Here is a 19071-nt window from a genome sequence, read left to right as displayed (position 1 = left end):
CATGACTCCGGCAATGTGGGCCGCTGAAAGCTGCTCCAGGTTCGCTTCCGCCCACTGGCATAGACTCATAGCCTCCTTGGCTAGAGGGGCGCTCTTGGTACCTCCCTGGCGGTTGATATAAGCCACAGCCGTGGCATTGTCCGACAGGACCCGTACAGGCTTCAACACCAGTACCGGGATGAACTCCAAAAACACCAACCGAATGGCTCTGAGTTCCAGGAGGTTGATAGACCACTTGCCTCTGCAGGAGACCAGAGCCCCTGCGCTGTCCTTCCCAAGCATTGGGCTCCCCAGCCCATCAAAGAGGCGTCTGTCGTGACGACAATCCACTCCGGGGTCACCAGAGGCATTCCTGCAGACAACTTGACTGTCTGCGTCCACCAGCTCAGCGCCTTGCGCACTGCTGGGTCCAAGGGAAGGCGCACAGCATAATCCTCCGACATCGGAGTCCAGCGCAACAGCAGAGATAGCTGTAGTGGTCTCATATGAGCCCTGGCTCAGGGCACTACTTCCATCGTGGCCATCATAGAGCCCAACAGCTGCACGTAGTCCGAAGCCCGAATAGGAGAGGCTACTAGGAACTAGTCCACCTGAGCCTGAAGCTTGACAATCCGATTGTCTGGCAGGAACACTCTGCCCACTTGGGTGTCGAATCGAACTCCCAGATACTCCAGGGACTGAGTCGGGCGCAGCTGGCTCTTCTTCCAGTTGATGATCCATCCTAGGGAGCTCAAAAGAGCAACTACCCGGTCCATAGCTTGCCGCACTCTGCATAAGAGGGGGCTCGGATCAACCAGTCGTCCAGATAAGGATGGACTTGTACTTCTTCCTTTAGCAGGAAGGCCGCTATGACCCCCATTACTTTGGAAAAGGTCCGCGGAGCAGTAGCCAACCCGAAAGGGAGGGCTCTGAACTGGAAGTGTCGTCTCAGGACTGTAAAACGCAGAAAGCGTTGGAGAGGAGGCCAGATGGGAATATGCAGGTACGCTTCCTAGATGCCCAAGGAAGCCAAGAACTCTCCTGCCTTCACTGCCGCTATAACAGAGCGGAGAGTCTCCACTTTCAAGGCCCGATTGACCCCTTTGAGGTCGAGGATAGGCCGGACAGAATCTCCTTTCTTTGGTACCACAAAGTAAATGGAGTAACGTCCCTTGCCAATCTGATTTTTTGGCACCGGAACGACCGCACCCAGGCGGATCAGGTTGTCCAAGGTCTGCTGCACTGCCACAGCTTTGACCGGAGACTTGCAGGGAGAGAGTACAAACCCGTCTCTTAAGGGTCGGCAGAACTCTAGCTTGTAGCCGTCTCTGATGACTTCCAGCACCCAAGCTTGTGAAGTTACTGTGGTCCGCTCACCCAGAAACGAGGACAGCCGTCCTCCAATCTGCACTGGGGCGTGGACCAAGGCCCCGTCACTGGGTACGAGACCCTGGGGGAGGACCGGAGGGAGCACCTCCGGGACAGCGGTCTCTGCGAAATGAATGCTGCTTGGGGGAGAAAAACCTCTTGAAGGAAGAGGGGGCAGAGGAGCCCGACCTGCCCGGGCGGTACCGACGGGCTTCCTGAAACCGTCCTCTGGAGGTACCGGGACGAGTACTAGCCCGAGCCCTGACCTCTGGTAACTTCTGCCCTTAGACGTGCCGAGATCGGTCACGATTTTGTCCAGCTCGACCCCAAAGAGCAGCTTGCCTTTAAAAGGCAATCTAGCCAGGCGGGATTTAGAGGCGTGGTCAGCAGACCAATGTTTCAGCCAAAGCCACCGCCGCGCAGAGACTGTCTGAGCAATGCCTTTAGCTGAGGCTCTCAAGACATCATACAGCAAGTCTGCCAAATAGGCTAGGCCCGATTCCAGGGCCGGCCAATCAACCCTCAAGGAATGATCCGAGGGGGAAGCCCGCTGCACCATAGTCAGGCACGCCCTGGCCACATAGGAACCGCAAACTGAGGCCTGCAAACTTAAAGCAGTTGCCTCAAAGGACGACCTTAAGGCCGCCTCCAATCTTCTGTCTTGGGCGTCCTTTAGGGCCGTGCCACCTTCCACCGGCAAAGCCGTTTTCTTAGTCACCGCAGTGATTAAAGAATCCACAGTAGGCCACAGATAGGCCTCACGTTCACTTTCAGGTAAAGGATAGAGGCGGGACATAGCCCTAGCCACCTTGAGGCTCGCTTTCGGGACATCCCATTGAGCCGAAATTAAGGTGTGCATGGCATCATGCACGTGGAAGGTTCTAGGCGGGCGCTTCGTCCCAGCATAATGGCAGAGCCAACAGGGGCTGAGGGAGAGACGTCCTCCGGAGAGGAAATCTTCAAAATGCCCATGGCCTGCACTAACAGGTTGGGCAAATCCTCTGGGCTAAACGCGCTGCAGAGGGGTCATCCGCTCCATCCGAGCGGGGATCCGTCTCCTCCAAGGAATCCGCAAAGGACCGTTGGGAGACCTCAGACACGCTGCCCTCATCTACATCGGAGGAGACACAGTCCTCCAAGGCCTGGAAATCAACCCGAGGCGTTTACCTCTGGGAACCTCAACCTCTTTATCAGGAGCAGGGGCAGCGTTGTGCATGAGGAAAGCCTGATGCAGCAGCAAAACAAACTCGGGGGAGAAACCCCCCAGACTGTGCACTTCCGCAGCCTGGGCAACAGCCCTAGACGCACCCTCAACCGGCGCTCGCAAGAGCGGGGGAGAAACATGCTGCGCATCCAAAATGGCGTCCGGCGCGACACTCCGCGAAGGAGCCGCGCGGGAAGAGCGGCGCTTACTTTAGCCGCTTTGTGCCCTCGCCCAAATTAAGGGCGTTCATGGCATTAATGTCTCCAACCTCAAGGGCGGCCCCGAAGAAGCCGTCCGAGCCGCGTGGCCGGCCAAGATGGCGGAGGCGAGGAGCGGGGGATGGGCGTTTATGGCGGGAAAAACCGCCACGCCGGAGGAAGGACCGGGACATTCATCGGTCACGAAACTGTCACCCAACAAGGGCGAATCAGGCTGTAAGACCCCCGCATCCCCTCTAGAAGCGCTCAAGCGATCCGGGGAGCGACCCTTTGCGCCCTCGCCCTCCGACGCCATATGCCACGAGGAGAAGAATCGGGGAACCCCCTGCCCGCTATAAAAAGGTAAAAATTACCTGCTTGCCGCTCCGAGCTGTAACGAACTGGTGTCCCAGTGAGTAGCTGCAATGAACGTTTAAATAAACGTCGAAATAAACGCCTTTAAGGACGTTTAAAATTTTTTTTTTTTTTTTTTTAAACGGAGCCAGCGGGAGGGGGGAGAAAAGGAGGGACCTGGCACCACCAGGTTTGCACTTGCTCAAAAGAGCCCTCAACCCCAGGCCTCAACAAAACCTAAGGATTAGGCTTGGAGGCCTAGCCAGAGCTGCTGCTGTGTGTGACCACCACCTGCTGAGATAGAGAACATACTAAGGAGTTTCCGGCAGCACATGACCACATATAGGGAGGCAAAAGTTTGCTCTCTATCTCCACCTGCTGGTAGATGGACACAACCCAGTCTATGGATTGATCAGCTTGATGATATGGAAACACTATATCACTCAATGGTGGCTTATGGACCATATATATATTATTATAAGCCTCAATTTATAAGTTCTTCCAACATGTGCACCAGTGTGAATGTGGAGTGAGTGAGAGCTGAACAAAAGTTTTAAATAGATACTTGTATGTCTATATGTGTTAAGATACATTGGCACAATAAATGGTGTGAAGTAATTTATAATTTTGGAAAAAGAATTTTGTTTATTTATTCTGGAGTCCTTGAGTGCATTTCATTCTAGTTACAGTTAGCCAGGGCTCTTATTAGCTTTCTCTAGAGTCAGAGTTTTCAGTCTCCACCTGCTGGAAGGCATGCACAACCCATCAGTTGCATTCTGGGCTGGTGCGGAGGGACACTAAGGAATATCTGGGTATGTCTGCCGGCCCAGAAGTTAACCGGGAACCAGCCGATATTCAGACCAGTTTACGCGGCATGTAAATTTAGGACACCTGTTTTATTGTCCTAACTTTATGCAGCTAACCAGTTAGTTGACCGAGAATTGCTGTTAGCTGGCTAAGTCTACGTTCCACCCTAACTCTACCCCCAGCTCATCTCTAACCTATCCAGGTAGCACATAAGTAATGCCACACTGGGAAAAGACCAAGGGTCCATCGAGCCCAGCATCCTATCCACGACAGCGGCCAATCCAGGCCAAGGGCACATGGCAAGCTTCCCAAATGTACAAACATTCTATACGTGTTATTCCTGGAATTGTGGATTTTTCCCAAGTCCATTTAGTAGCGGTTTATGGACTTGTCCTTTAGGAAAGCGTCTAACCCCCTTTTAAACTCTGCCAAGCTAACCGCCTTCACCATGTTCTCTGGCAACGAATTCCAGAGTTTAATTACGCGTTGGGTGAAGAAACGTTTTCTCTGATTTGTTTTAAATTTACTACACTGTAGTTTCATCGCATGCCCCCTAGTCCTAGTATTTTTGGAAAGCGTGAACAGACGTTTCACATCCACCTGTTCCACTCCACTCATTATTTTATATACCTCAGAAAATGGAGAAGGGAACAGACTGAAGACAATAAGATAAAACATAAGGAATGTCAAACCGAATGCAAAAAGGAGATAAGGAGGGCTAAGAAGGACTTTGAAAAAAGCGTTAGAAGTGAAAACACAGAGCAAAATTTTTTTTAGGTATATTAAAAGCAGGAAGCCGGCTAAAGAATCGGTAGGGCCGCTGGACGACTGTGGTGTTAAAGGGGCGATCAGGGAAGACAAAGCCGTAGCGGAGAAATTGAATGAATTCTTTGCTTCAGTCTTCACCGAGGAGGATTTGGGAGGGATACTGGTGCCGGAAAACGTATTTGAAGCGGACGAGTCAGAAAGACTAAATGATTTCACTGTAAACTTGGAGGATGTAATTGGGCAGTTCTGCAAACTGAAAAGTAGTAAATCACCAGGACCGGATGATATTCATCCAAGAGTATTAATAGAGCTGAAAAACAAACTTGTGGAGCTACTGTTAGTAATATGCAATTTATCCCTAAAAACAGGTGTGGTACCGGAAGATTGGAGGGTGGCCAATGTAACGCCGATTTTTAAAAAGGGTTCCAGAGGTGATCCGGGAAATTATAGACCGGTGAGTCTGATGTCGGTGCTGGGAAAAAAGGTGGAGGCTATTAAGAATAAAATTACAGAGCACATACAAAAGCATGGAAAAGGTACAGCGAAGGGCGACGAAAATGATAGTGGGGATGGGACGACTTTCCTATGAAGAGAGGCTGAGAAGGCTAGGGCTTTTCAGCTTGGAGAAGAGACGGCTGAGGGGAGATATGATAGAAGTGTATAAAATAATGAGTGGAATGGATCGGGTGGATGTGAAGCGACTGTTCACGCTATCCAAAAATACTAGGACTAGAGGGCATGAGTTGAAGCTACAGTGTGGTAAATTTAAAACGAATCGGAGAAAATATTTCTTCATCCAACGTGTAATTAGACTCTGGAATTCGTTGCCGGAGAACGTGGTACGGGCGGTTAGCTTGACGGAGTTTAAAAAGGGGTTAGATAGATTCCTAAAGGACAAGTCCATAGACCGCTATTAAATGGACTTGGAAAAATTCCGCATTTTTAGGTATAACTTGTCTGGAATGTTTTTACGTTTGGGGAGCGTGCCAGGTGCCCTTGACCTGGATTGGCCACTGTCGGTGACAGGATGCTGGGCTAGATGGACCTTTGGTCTTTCCCAGTATGGCACTACTTATGTACTTATGAGACAAAGTCAACACGGTTTTAGTCAAGAGAAGTCTTGCCTCACAAATCTACTGCATTTTTTCGAGGGGGTGAACAAACATGTGGACAAAGGGGAGCTGGTGGATATTGTGTATCTAGATTTTCAGAAGGCGTTTGACAAAGTGCCGCATGAAAGACTACAAAGGAAACTGGAGAGTCATGGGATCGGAGGCAGTGTATTATTATGGATTAAGAGCTGGTTAAAGGATAGGAAGCAGAGAGTAGGGTTAAATGGCCATTATTCTCGATGGAAAAGGGTGGTTAGTGGGGTCCCTCAGGGGTCTGTGCTGGGACCACTGCTTTTTAACATATTTATAAATGACCTCAAGATGGGAGTAACTAGTGAGGTAATTAAATTTACAGATGACACAAAATTATCCAGGGTCGTCTCGTCGCAGGAGGAGTGTGAAAAATTACAAGAAGACCTCGTGAGACTGGGGGATTGGGCGTCCAAATAGCAGATGAAGTTCAACATTGACAAGTACAAAATGATGCATGTGGGAAGGAGGAACCCGAATTACAGCTTTGTTATGCAAGGTTCCGCGTTAGGAGTTACGAACCGAGAAAGGGATCTGGGAGTCATCGTGGATAGGACGTTAAAATCTTCAGCTCAATGTGCTGCGGCGGCTAAGGCGGCGAACAGAATGTTGAGTATTATTAGAAAAGGGATGGAAACCAAGCATGAGGATGTTATAATGCCATTATATCGCTCCATGGTGCGACCGCACCTGGAGTATTGTGTTCAGTTCTGGTCGCCTCATCTCAAAAAAGATATAAAGAAATTGGAGAAGGTGCAGAGAAGGGCAACAAAAATGATAAAAGGGATGGGACGACTACCCTATGAGGAGAGGTTAAGACGGCTAGGACTCTTTAGCCTGGAGAGAAGGCGGTTGAGAGGTGATATGATAGAGGTTTACAAAATAATGAGCGGGATAGAGCGGACAGATGTGAAGTGTTTGTTTACGCTTTCTAACAATAATAGAACCAGGGGACACAAGATGAAATTAGAATGTGGTAGGTTTAAAACAAATCAGAGAAAGTTTTTCTTTACTCAGCACGTAGTTAGACTCTGGAACTCATTGCTGGAGAAGGTAGTGATGGCAGCTGGACTTGCTGAGTTTAAAGGAGGTCTGGACAGATTTCTGAAGGAAAAGTCCATTGATCGTTATTAAATTTTGGGTTTTTTGCCAGGTACTTGGGGCCTGGATTAGCCGCTGTCGGAGACAGAGTGCTGGGCTTGATGGACCTTTGGTCTTTTCCCAGCGTGGCAGTGCTTATGTGCTCTATCATGTCTCCCCTCAGCCGTCTCTTCTCCAAGCTGAAAAGCCCTAGCCTCCTTAGTCTTTCTTCATAGGGAAGTCATCCCATCCCACCTTTTCCAGTTCCACTATATCTTTCTTGAGATGCGGCGACCAGAATTGAACACAATACTCAAGGTGCGGTCGCACCATGGAGCGATATAACGGCATTATAATATCCTCATATCTGTTTTCCATACCTTTCCTAATACCCAACATTCTATTCGCTTTCCGAGCCGCAGCAGCACACTGAGCAGAAGGTTTCAGTGTATTATCGATGACGACACCCAGTCCCAGATCCCTTTCTTGGTCCGTAACTCCTAACATGGAACCTGGTCCATAACTCCTAACGTGGACATATTCAGCACTGCTAACTGGTTAAGAGCTGGCAAATATCAGCTCCCAGTTCACTAAGGTTTAACCTGGCAGGAGAGCACACCTCAGTTCACCTGATCTTCTACAGATCTAATTGAGATATTAACAGCAGAAAGCAGAAGTGGATTGAGAGCAGTAGGAATAGGAATTGGAAGGTGAGGGTAGAGAGAGGAAAATAGAAGCAGCTAGGTTCTTTGATCTGTCAGTTCTGTGATTCTCACTTTTTTCCTTCGTTCTTCCATCTCTTTCTGAAGCCGCTCCTTCTCTCGTGCTACAGCCCTCTCATGTGCAGCTCGTTCCAGCTCTCTCTGAAGCTGCATTGTCTTCTCTTTCTCCTGGCGCTCACGTTCCCTGGAATCAAGCAACAAAAGAAACCAGTTAAATATACTGCCTGCAGCTTTCACTGCTAACAGAAAGTAACACTGAGGCTGCTCACTTGAGTACCAAGACTGCACACCACCTGCTTCTCTCCATTAGGGTGTGCTCTCTATTACCCAAAGTATTGGAGTTGTACCCCGTCCTTTTCCACAGCAAGGACACCGCCCCCCCCCCCCCGGTCACTAACAAAGGAAGAAGCCATACAAGTGAAAAATCGGATTTCCAATATAGACATGAAACTGTAGAAGGTCAATCTTAACTTCCACTGGAATTAAGATCAGCTAATAAAAGACAGTCATGTTTTGACAAGTGTAGGAAGACTTAGCAGCTTATTTGAAGCACGTGGGACAGACTGTACCTCTGTGCCTGGACCTGCTCTTTCTTTCTCTCAGCCGCCAGCTGCTGCTCCCTCTGGAGCTCCTGCTCTGCCTGTTTCTTTGCCTCTGCAACTTTCCTGATTCGCTCCTGCTCCTCCTCATCTTTCTTCTTCTGTATCATCTCCTGATGTTTCCATTCTTCCTCTTCCTGGCCAGGAAAGGGAAAAACAAAACAAAACACAAAAGGCAGACAGGTCAGTATGCCCATGATATTTTAATTCTGATCCCCATTAGTTTAGAATATGGAGTCAAAATCCAACACAATTCAACTTAGTTAAATTATGTTCTGTAAGTCAGTGGAAGCAACCTTCAGGCTAATATATAAACACTAGTAAAAAAAGGCCCGTTTCTGGCTGAAATGAAACGGGCGCTAGCAAGGTTTTGTGCGGAGTGTGTATGTTTGAGAGAGTGTCTGTGAGAGTGACTGTGTGAGAGTGAGAATGTGCAAGTGTGTGTGTGTGACAGAGAGTGGGTGTGAGTGTGTCTGTGAGAGAGCGTGTGTGTATGTGAGAATGAGTGTGTGCGAGTGCGTATGTGAGACAGTGAGTGTCCTTCCCTGTCCCCCCTGTCAGGTGTCAGGACTGGGGGGACTGTGGACAGTCATGAAGGCAGCCCCTACCAAAATAATGAAAGCAAGACCATTTGTATAATAATCACTGCATTCCAGAGAACAAAATGGAGCAAGTTCCCACATGCTATCTTTTGCTTTCTGTATTCAGTAGCTGACAGGCTTGCTAGACTTACCTAAGTGGCTGCAGCTGCAATACACTGAAAAGAAAGCAAGGAAACCTATGAGACGTAGATACGGCCGTCCCCTTGGCCTCTGACGCTCCTCCCTTCTTCTATTTGACTTCCCTCTGATAGGTCCGTCATTCGGTCTGACGCTCCTCCCTTTTCCTGTTTCAGTTCCCTTTGATAGGTCAGAGCGGTGCAGCTGTGACACTCCTCCCTTCTCTGATAGGTCAGGGTGGGGCAGAGATGTAGTGTGCTTAAAAATGGTTACAGAGCTTCGAACATACGAACTGTTGAAGCCTCAGAGTGTGCTTTAGAACGTTGAGGGTGCTTTTTATGTGCAGATGGGGCGTGGCCTACGGCCCAGATGGGCGTGGCTGAGACTGAGGGTGAGTAGTCCGAATAGCCTAGCCTACCAGGAGGACAGGAGTTCAGGACAGATGGAGTGAGCGTCAGAACGTCTGAGGGGGGATTTTATTTATATAGATTTCTAGAAATATTTTTCACACAGTGAAATGCCTTGTAGCGCTATAGAAATGATAAGTAGTAGTAGTAGATAAAAGGAATGCCAGAATACCAGTTTCACTGCAACTCAAGCATAAGCCCCTTTCAAAGACTGCATTAATGCCTTAAACAAGTGTTTCCCCAAGCCCTGTCCTGGAGTACCCCCTTTTCAGTCAGGTTTTCAGGATATCCACAATGAATATGCATGAACTTGATTTGCATACATTGCCTCCATTATATGCAAATCTCTTTCATGCATATTCATTATGGATATCTTGAAAACCTGACTGGCAAGGGATACACCAGGTCTGGACTTGGGAAACACTTCCCTAAAAGACAAACAAACCTTGTGTTAGAGAAGACAGCTTTCTTCTACAACAGGGTTTGACCTTTTTCCTTTTCCACGGTACTGAAGACCCTTGTATCTGGAATGCCAACAGCCTCACCTAGCACACAGCAGCTCACCAGTGGTGCACCAACCAATTCACAGTCAGTCGGTAAGCTGACAGCGCAAGTGCTATCCATACCATTTGCTGCAGTTTCTGTTTGCGGGCCTCTTCTTCTTGTCTTCTTCGTAACTCCATATCTTCCACGATTTTAGCAGTCACTTTTTTTTTTGCCTTTTCTTTTGCAATTCGGTCTTCTCGCACCTTCAACCAGAACACAGATATAGTGACAAATCATTTATTAGGACAATGGTAAAAAGTGTCATCACGGCAGAGTCCTTACACCTGTAAGAAACCTCCCAGATATGAGCCTTCTGGTGCCTGTTCCCCCTGCAGGCGAATGATGAAGAGCAAGGAGATGAATGGGAAAGAGCTTTTCTTAATACAGCAACGCATGCAGATTGCACACCACAGACCACTAAAAACCATCACTCAAACTCCAGCAACTACAACTCGCTGAACTTCTAGAATCTGAATTATACCTTGGTTAATGGTGGGAGTCGTTGGTTGTTGGATGTCTTAGAACATAAGAATAGACATACTGGGTCAGACCAATAGTCCATCTAGACCAGTATCCTGTTTTCCAAACAGTGGCCAAGACAGGTCACAAGTACCTGGCAGAAACCCAATTAGCATCAACATTCCATGCTACCAATCCCAGGGCGAGCAGTAGCCCATTTTTGGGGAGGGCCCAGGCGTGGACTGGGAGGCATGCATTTCCTTTCTGCTCTCCCTCCACCTCGCTTTAAAAACCTTACATTTGCTAGTGGGGATGCCCAAGCCCTACCAGTTGAAGAGATCCACTGCCTGATCCTCTTCCCTCTCCAGTGCTGCCTGAACAGCATGGAAGTTGGTGTTGATGACCACACTCCTGCACATACTCAGTTGATGTGTGAACTGAGTGTGCATGAGTGCTGGCATTGGAAAGCACACCACCAACTTCCTTGCTGCTGAAGCAGTGCTGGGGTGGGGGTTGTGTTTTGGGCAGGGCTTGGGCATCCCCACCAGCCATTGAATGGTGCTGCTAAATTTTGGGAAGGGGAGGGGAGCCGGCCCCCACTTTGCCACTGACTTTTCACACAGTACTGCTGACAGGGGCAGGGCAAATGACAAGGAGGATCATTCACATTCAATGCGCTAGCAAAGGATTTAATCAACAGAGCCAAGAGCAAATGGTTCTCTATGTGCACATCTAAGATACTGCTCTCAAAACACAAGAAAAATCAACAGCTGTTTGTCAAGTTGGGGATGACCCTGGCTGTACATTAAGTTCAGAATCTGTCCTTTGTACAGGACATAACCATTTACTTAAGGCCTGCTCATATACCTTTTCATTCTTCTCATCAATTTGTGCAAATTTTTGTTCTATCTTTTTCTTCTTCTCCTCTTCCATTTGTTCGACTCGTTCCCGGGCCTGTAGTACCTTCCTCAGGCGCTCCTCTCGTCGCCTGTGAGGCAAACACATTAAGAGGATAAAATGAGATCAGGGGACAAGAGGAGCGTCACCAGCAGGATATCACAGAAAAGCCAATTCAGCCCTGAACTCTTCATCCACTAAGGAAACCAAAAGGGAGGAGGAGGGAAGAAAACGAACAAGGAAAAGCTCTCCTCTTCCAGTACACTAGGGAATACAAACAGGTTCTTACAGCTTGAGTTCATCCAGTTTCCGTTTCTTTTCTTCCTCCATTTTCTGCTTTCTTACAAGCTCTGCTTCCTGCTTTTTGCGCAAGTTCTCCTGTCGCTGTCGTTCCTTCTCCTAAAGGGTATAAAAGGTGCATTAAATAAAGAGTGGTATACCGCGAATCACTAAACGAAGTCCCTCCACCATTTGAATACAAAGCATCTCACAAGAAGCAGATCCTCAATTGCTATTTCCAGATGACCCTGTGTGCCTGTGTGAATTAGGGATGTGTACCAATTAACATGAATTTGGGCTGTTAGTGTGCATTAAGAATCTGTGCAAAATCAAATTAAAGTTGATATGTGCATTTTAATTAAAAACATTAAAACACTTTAGAACTCAACACAAATGTGTCAAAGAGTCTGAAAAATGCGAAAAAAACATATGAAAATGAAACAAGTGTTTTCCCCCTGTGCACATCCCTGGAGCTTATGCAGGCACGTGTTATAGCGAGAAATTGTTACAATTATAGTTGGTGTACATGTGATTAGTTACTGCTGTAGCTCCAGGATTGTTGGATTCTACGTAGTTCAATTTTTTTAAAGTTTAAAAACTCTAAATTATCAAAACACTACATTCAATCAAGAATCACTCCTTCAGCAATCAAGTTTCAGTGTTGTCTATTTTAGCTTTCACAAGCATGGAAATTGTCAGGAATCTACTAAACAGGACAGGTCCTGGGATAACCAGTAATTCACAAGAATGGGAAGACATAGCACAGCAAAAAGCCAGTAGACATAATCTGATCACTGATGAGGAGCTCTGTCAAGAGAAAAAGGAAGCACCCAGCTTAGTAAGGTCACTTATATACCCTAACACACAGGACAGCAATATTAGACCCCAAAGTAGATGCCACCAGGCAGGAGTTCTTGTTAACTGTCATTTCACATAACCAATGTTCATATTCTCTAGTACTCTACTGATCCCAGTAAAATGCTAGGAGATAACAGTCCACTTAATTCAAGGAAAAGCTTCCAAGACCATGTTATTAATTGGGTGAATTCTGGTTTAATTGTATCTATTGTGCAAGAGGTTGGAAACATACATTTTGTCAGAATACACAAAAGTTGCTTACCTGTAACAGATGGTCTCCACAGACAACAGGATAAATCAGGCACACAAGTGACATCATCCAATGGCATCAAGCACACAGCAGCTCTCTCAAAACAGCCTCTCAGAACTAGCTAGAAAAAGCTTCTGAGCTTGTGTGCCCTTTCCAACTTGCCACAACTCTGTGTAAAAATCTCAACATCAACTCTCAAGGAGGTTGGAGGGAGTGTGTCCAATTTAACATGGTGCCTATGGAATACACTTGTTACAGGTTATCAACTTTGCTTTCTGTCAGCAAGCAGGGTGAATTGGCTACACAAGTCAGTTCTCTCAAGTTTAAGGTTGCAGTAGAAATCACTCCAAAAAATACATTTTGACAAATTTTTCTGATAGTGGAATGAACAATTATGCCAATGTTGAGCAACTTGGTGTTTATTATTATTTTTTTTTGGGGGGGGGGGGGGGGGGGGGACAACACCGCTTGTCCTTTCCAGACTTATGTTGACAGTATTGAGAAGGGTACGCACAGAGAACTAGATGGATGCTTTTATCTTGTAAAGAAGCCTCTCTTAAATTGACTTACATATGGATATTAAAAAAAAATCCACATTCTGCACTAATCCCTGTGAGACAGGAAGGGCTAGAGGATCTCCTACCTTCAACTGGTTCAGATTCCCAGGGCCAACTGGGCCACAACGGTGCCATTAGAACTACTTGTCCCGGGTGCAACTCTATTTTCTGAATGGTGCGGTCTATCAACTGCCAAGGCAGAAAAACAGAAAAGGATGTCTGCCGACCAATACACCAGTGCATCAAGACCCCCTGACATTATCCGTCTCCTGCAACTGAAGACCCAACAGCTTTCATGTTGTCTGCAGTTATCATCAGGTCCATCCCTAGTGGAACCCAGCGGTCTAGTATCACCTAAAAAAACCTCATTGGATAGGACCCACTCTCTGAAAACCAGCATGTGCCAGTCAAGGAAGTCTGCATCCATGTTACTGGTCACTGCGATATGCATAGCTGAAAGACTAAGAAGATGGGTTTCCACCCACTGCAGTAACTAGGCTGCCTCCTGAGCCACCTGTCAGCTTCTGGTCCTGTCTTGCTGGATGACATAAGCTACCTCTGTTGCATTGTCAGACATCACGTGCATTGCCCTGCCTCAGATTAGATGAAGGAAGGCTTGGAGAATGGGGTGAATAACCCTCATCTTGGTTATCAACTGATTGACCAAGATGCTTCCTCTGGCATCCAGTGGCCTTGTGCTACTGAACCCCAACAATGGGTCTCCCAACTGCTGAGACTCGCATCCAACATGACTACCAGGCACTCCGGCAACTCTAAGTCCATTCCACAGAGCAGATGAGTCCTGTCGAGCCATCAGATCAGGCTGTGATGTGCCTCCCCCCTCAGGCAAAGCTGCATCCCCAGGTCCTCTGTGGTGAAACGGGGGGGGTTCAAGACTGTGAATTGTAATATTTTCATGTAGTGTACTTTTCTTGTTTGGCCAGCAGGTGGTGTTTGTTATGTGTTGCCGAGAAAGCTGTTTTCGTTTCAGTTTATCCCTGTGAAAAGGCAACCTGCAGTGCCATTGTTCAGACACTTTCAAAGTTGGTGCTCTGGGCTCTGGTGGGAGTGGATTTTTCTCAGGGAGTGCAGAGACTAAGAGGCAGATGCACTAAAGCTTAATGAGCCTTTAATGACCCTCCAACGAGGAAATTTTGATCCGTTGCACGCATCAAAGGGCTTTTACCAAGGAAGCTAGCAGCTAACGAAAACGGAATGCAGATGAGCAATTAGTGTACAAACCCCATTGAAACGAGATGCACTAACCTTTTCCGATTGCCTTTACGCAGGAAAAAGGCAGGAAATCTAACGAGAGGTCTGTACCTCTCGTTAGGGCTGTCTGCTACAAGTTTACAAGTGAAATCTATTAAAAAAAATAACTAGGGGGCGAAAACGCGCGTCAGGGGCTGCCTTTATTGACGCCCCAGGTCGCCGCTGCTCCCCTCTCCCTCAGCACCAAAAAAAAAAAAAAAAATCGGGAGGGAGCAAGGGCGCTCGTCATGAGCATCCTGTATGGACACCTTGCCCCCCCCCCCCCCCCCCCGCACGAAAAAACTCAAATTTTAGCAGCCCCAGCCCCGGCCCTCCTCCCTTCCTGTGTATTCTCCCACACTAGCTCCGCCTCCCGCCATGCTCCGGTTCCGTGCCCCGCCCCCGCCGCCCCCCTTGCGGCCTTCAGTGAGATTCCTCAGAAAGATTGGGAGCATTCTTTGGAAGGAAAGCTCACTGGTAGAGCATTTAGAGCATTCCAAGGACAATCCATGGAGACATGCTCCCAGTTTGAGGAGGTGCGCAAAGCTTTGTTGAACCGTTATGCCATTACCCTCTATACCTACAGACTAAAGTTCTGGACTCTGCAAAAAGGGGGCGGATGATACTCACAGGAAGCTTGTGATCCAGTTAAGATACTAGTACCAGCAGTGGTTCAGTGGACAGAGGTTAAAACCCTGGAGGACTGCCAAAATCTGATGGTCCTGGAACAGTTTCTTCAGCGTTGTCGTCCAGAAGTGAGGGAACATGTTCAAGATCGCCAGCCCTGTACTCCAGAGAAGGCGACAGAGTTGTGCCTAACCGTTCCAGGTTGGCAAAGACAAGCCGCCCATATCCACAACAGCCAGGGTCTAAGTGCAGCCGGAGCCCTAAGCCAAATATCCCTGCAACCTCAGACTGTCAGCAAACCCTCCAGTGTTCCTCCAAAGCCTAAATACTTGAATGTCCTTGTTACCAGTGTGGGTGTACTGGACATTTCAAAGCAGATTGCCCAGATAACCCCAAGTCTGGCATTTCAGTTCCTGTACCAAAGCTGGCAGCTTTTGTGGGTAGCTCCAGTCCCACAAAGGAGGCCTACACAGTAGCCACAACACAAAAAGTGTACTAGTCATTCATCAAGCAAGGAAACAGATGGGTTTCCACAACACTAGGGCACTCCAGTAACTGAATCATACCCAGATGGCTGGGCTCGTGGACAATGGCTCTAATATTTGTTATGAAGAGAGCTGGTGACGGAAGATGCTATTCTACCAGAGCACACTGCAAATGTGATGTTAGCCAATGGATCCAGAGAGACTGTACCTATTGCTCGAGTAAAACAGGATTGGGGTACCAAGCCTGGATACAGCGATTAGGAATAGTGAAGAACATGCTTTCTAGGACCTGTGGGACTCCAGTGTCTTAGAAATCACTGGGGAATAACTTGAGTGAAAGACTCGCCCAGAGGCAAGAGAAACCCAAAGCGGTGTGATGGAGGGTTGGCTAGTGTACAGAACTGGCACAAATGCAAGTGGCCCTCAGCAAGGCTGGGGACAGACCCTCCACGTGGCCGCAGGGTTAACCCCAGGTGGGTGCTAGGCATTTCATGACAACCTCCAACTGGGGGGACCACTGGATAACATGGCAAGCTAAGTGGATACAAGTGCGCTCTTGCCCAGGGAACCACGTCTATTGTCACTACCATGGAGCCGAGGACTTGAAGAAAAGTTCCATGCTGATGGCCTCAGTTGCCACAGCAGAGCCTGTATCAGAGACTGTAGTTTTGTATCCACCATCCAGAACAAATTCCTTGCTTTGGCACATATTGAAACATACCCCCAAGTACTCCAAGAAACTCTTAGCAACATTCACCACCCAACCTAGTTCCTGCAACAGGAGATAGCATATGGGCAATGACTGTCCTGCTTTCCTCCAGATATTTTGACTGAATCAATCAATCATTAAGATAGGATTAACTAGGCTACCTTCACCACAAAGAAACCCGGTCACCACCGCTATGATCTTGGAAAAGGTCCATGGAGCTGTGGCAAGGCCAAAGGGAAGACCTCTGAACTAGAAATCTGTCCAAAAGCATGACGTTCTAGATGGATGGGAATGTGCAAATAAGCCTCAGTTAGATTTAAGGAAGTCAAACTCTCCCTACCATACTGCTACAATTTTTGAATGCAAGATCTCCCTGCAAAAGGAGATCCTCAGAACTGTTTACCCTTTTGAGGTCGAGAATTGAACAAAAGGTGCCCTGCTTCTTGGGCACCACAAAATAGATGGAACACCTCCCCAGGCTTCTTTCGGCCTAAGGAACTGGAACCACTGTGGCTAGCTGCCGCAACCGACTCAACATGGAATGGTCTCCATCTTTTGCAGAACTTGACAAAACACAAGAACTTTCAGAACCCATTGATCTGAGGTTATTTGGGACTATCTTCAGAAAAACAGTTACAAGTGACCTCCTACCAGCACCACTGAAGAATGGGCCCCCAAACCTTCACTAGGCTGAGTGAGAGGCACCAGAGGGTCCCTGCCCCCTGTCACACCTGCCTCGCTTGCCACCTCAACAGGACTGGCTCCTGGACCAAACCCTACCCCTTTCTGAGGACCACTTGGACTAACCAGGCAGTACCTCACAGCCTCTAGCCTGAGCCAAAAGCTGACCAGAAGCAAAATATAACTTACCCTTCAGGAGCCTAGAAACCTGAGATTCTCCCAGCCGCTTAAACTTCTCCAGATCCTCTCCAAACAGACCCCCCCCCCCCCCCCCACAAGAAAGCTTATTAAGACAGGTCTTAGAGGATACATCCACAGCCAAGCCCCTGAACCAGGAACCCCACCCCCCCTGCTCTGCAATCATCAGGGCCACCTTTTTCACGGATGTCCTCAGCAAATCAGAGAACATCTGCCAAAAACACCACCCCAGGGGGCATCGAGGTCAGGCAATCGTTTTGCCCACTGAATACATGTTTGAGCCATGTAGCCCCCACAAATCACAGCCTGAAGAGCTAAGGAAAACCCTCAAAAGGATTGCTTCAGAAGAGTCTCCATCCTGTAGTCCTGAGGGTCCTTTAAGGCCATACCACCCTCCACCGGGAGAGTGGTCTTCCTAGTGACCACTGTAGCCAAAGTAGTCCACCTTAGAAGGTGGACTGCGCTGTAGCAGGGAACCAATATAGCTGTACCATGGATCTACTGACTCAGACACCCGAATTGGATATCTGCCACTTGGTGGAGGCCAACTCACTGACATCCGGGTATATACGGAAAGTCCTAGCAGGTGTCCTATTCTTTTTCAGAACGGGATCGCCCTTCTGGAGCACAGTTGGAAACTGCTCCTCTGACAAATCCAATACTTCTTGGACCCAAGCAATTGGGTATGGCAGTTCCTGTCGCTTAAAAATGAGCAGCACAGAAGGGTCCTTTCCAGGAGGGTGCTCCCCCTCTGCAGACCCTGGCTCCCCTTCTAGCAGATCCAGGGAGGCAGGGGAGAAATAGGACTCTTCCAACTCCACATACTAAGTTACCACAGGGATCGCCAATATCACCAATACTGTTCAACATAATGATGGTGCAACTCGGAAAAACATTGGAATTAATAGGTTTCAACCTATTTATATATGCAGATAGCACCATCTTCATACCTTTCCAAAACAATATCACAAACATAAAGGAGAAAATAAAAAGGACTGGACCTCATGGAAGAATGGTCAACAACTTTCAAACTCAAACTGAACAGAGACAAACCAAATTCCTATCCAGCCCACACAACCCCACATTCTACCAAAAATTCACAAATCAACCAAATATACCACATCGAAACAACTTTAAATACTAGGAATCATTCTCGACAAACACCTAACACTGGACAATCAAATATCAGCAGTAACATCAAAATGCTTCAGAACACTGGAAACAGAGAAGAGACTATTTCATAGTAACATAGTAGATGACGGCAGAAAAAGACCTGCATTGTCCATCCAGTCTGCCCAAGATAAACTCTTATGTGTATACCTTACCTTGAATTTGTACCTGTCCTTTTCAGGGCACAGACTATACAAGTCTGCCCAGCAGTATTTCCCGCCTCCCAACCACCAGTCCCGCCTCCCATCACCGGCTCTGGTACAGACCGTATAAGTCTGCCCTCCCCTATCCTAGTCTCCCAACCACCACCCCCTCTTCCCCCCACCTGCTCCGCCACCCAATTTCAGCTAAGCTTCTGAGGATCCATTCCTTCTGCACAGGATTCCTCTATGCATATCCCACGCATGTTTGAACACCGTTACCGTTTTCATCTCCACCACCTCCCGCGGGAGGGCATTCCAAGCGTCTACCACCCTCTCCGTGAAAAAATACTTCCTGACATCTTTCCTGAGTCTGCCCCCCTTCAATCTCATTTCATGTCCTCTCATTCTACCGCCTTCCCATCTCCGGAAAAGATTCGTTTGCGGATTAATACCTTTCAAATATTTGAACGTCTGTATCATATCACCCCTGTTCCTCCTTTCCTCCAGGGTGTACATGTTCAGGTCAGCAAGCCTCTCTTCATACGTCTTGGAACGTAAATCCCATACCATCCTCGTAGCTTTTCTTTGCACCGCTTCCATTTTTTTAACATCCTT

At 47.8% G+C, this 19071-nt stretch overlaps 1 protein-coding gene across 3 annotated transcripts in view; it reads right to left on the bottom strand.

The window, feature by feature from the left end:
* The window catches only part of INCENP (inner centromere protein), a 320967-nt gene that overhangs the window by 96152 nt on the left and 205744 nt on the right, over window positions 1-19071 (bottom strand). For all 3 annotated transcript variants that reach the window (XM_030201189.1, XM_030201191.1, XM_030201190.1), the window contains 5 exons: window positions 11538-11647; window positions 11219-11339; window positions 9973-10095; window positions 8191-8357; window positions 7676-7805 (listed from right to left, as the gene is read on the bottom strand). In XM_030201189.1, the coding sequence (XP_030057049.1) occupies window positions 7676-7805; window positions 8191-8357; window positions 9973-10095; window positions 11219-11339; window positions 11538-11647 (651 nt within the window). The remainder of the gene's footprint in view (window positions 1-7675; window positions 7806-8190; window positions 8358-9972; window positions 10096-11218; window positions 11340-11537; window positions 11648-19071) is intronic.

This window comes from Microcaecilia unicolor, chromosome 4, assembly GCF_901765095.1.
Source record: "Microcaecilia unicolor chromosome 4, aMicUni1.1, whole genome shotgun sequence".
Taxonomy (NCBI): Eukaryota; Metazoa; Chordata; class Amphibia; order Gymnophiona; family Siphonopidae; genus Microcaecilia; species Microcaecilia unicolor.
The sequence above is the reverse complement of the archived record's forward strand: the minus strand, read 5'-3'. Positions and strand labels throughout refer to the sequence as shown.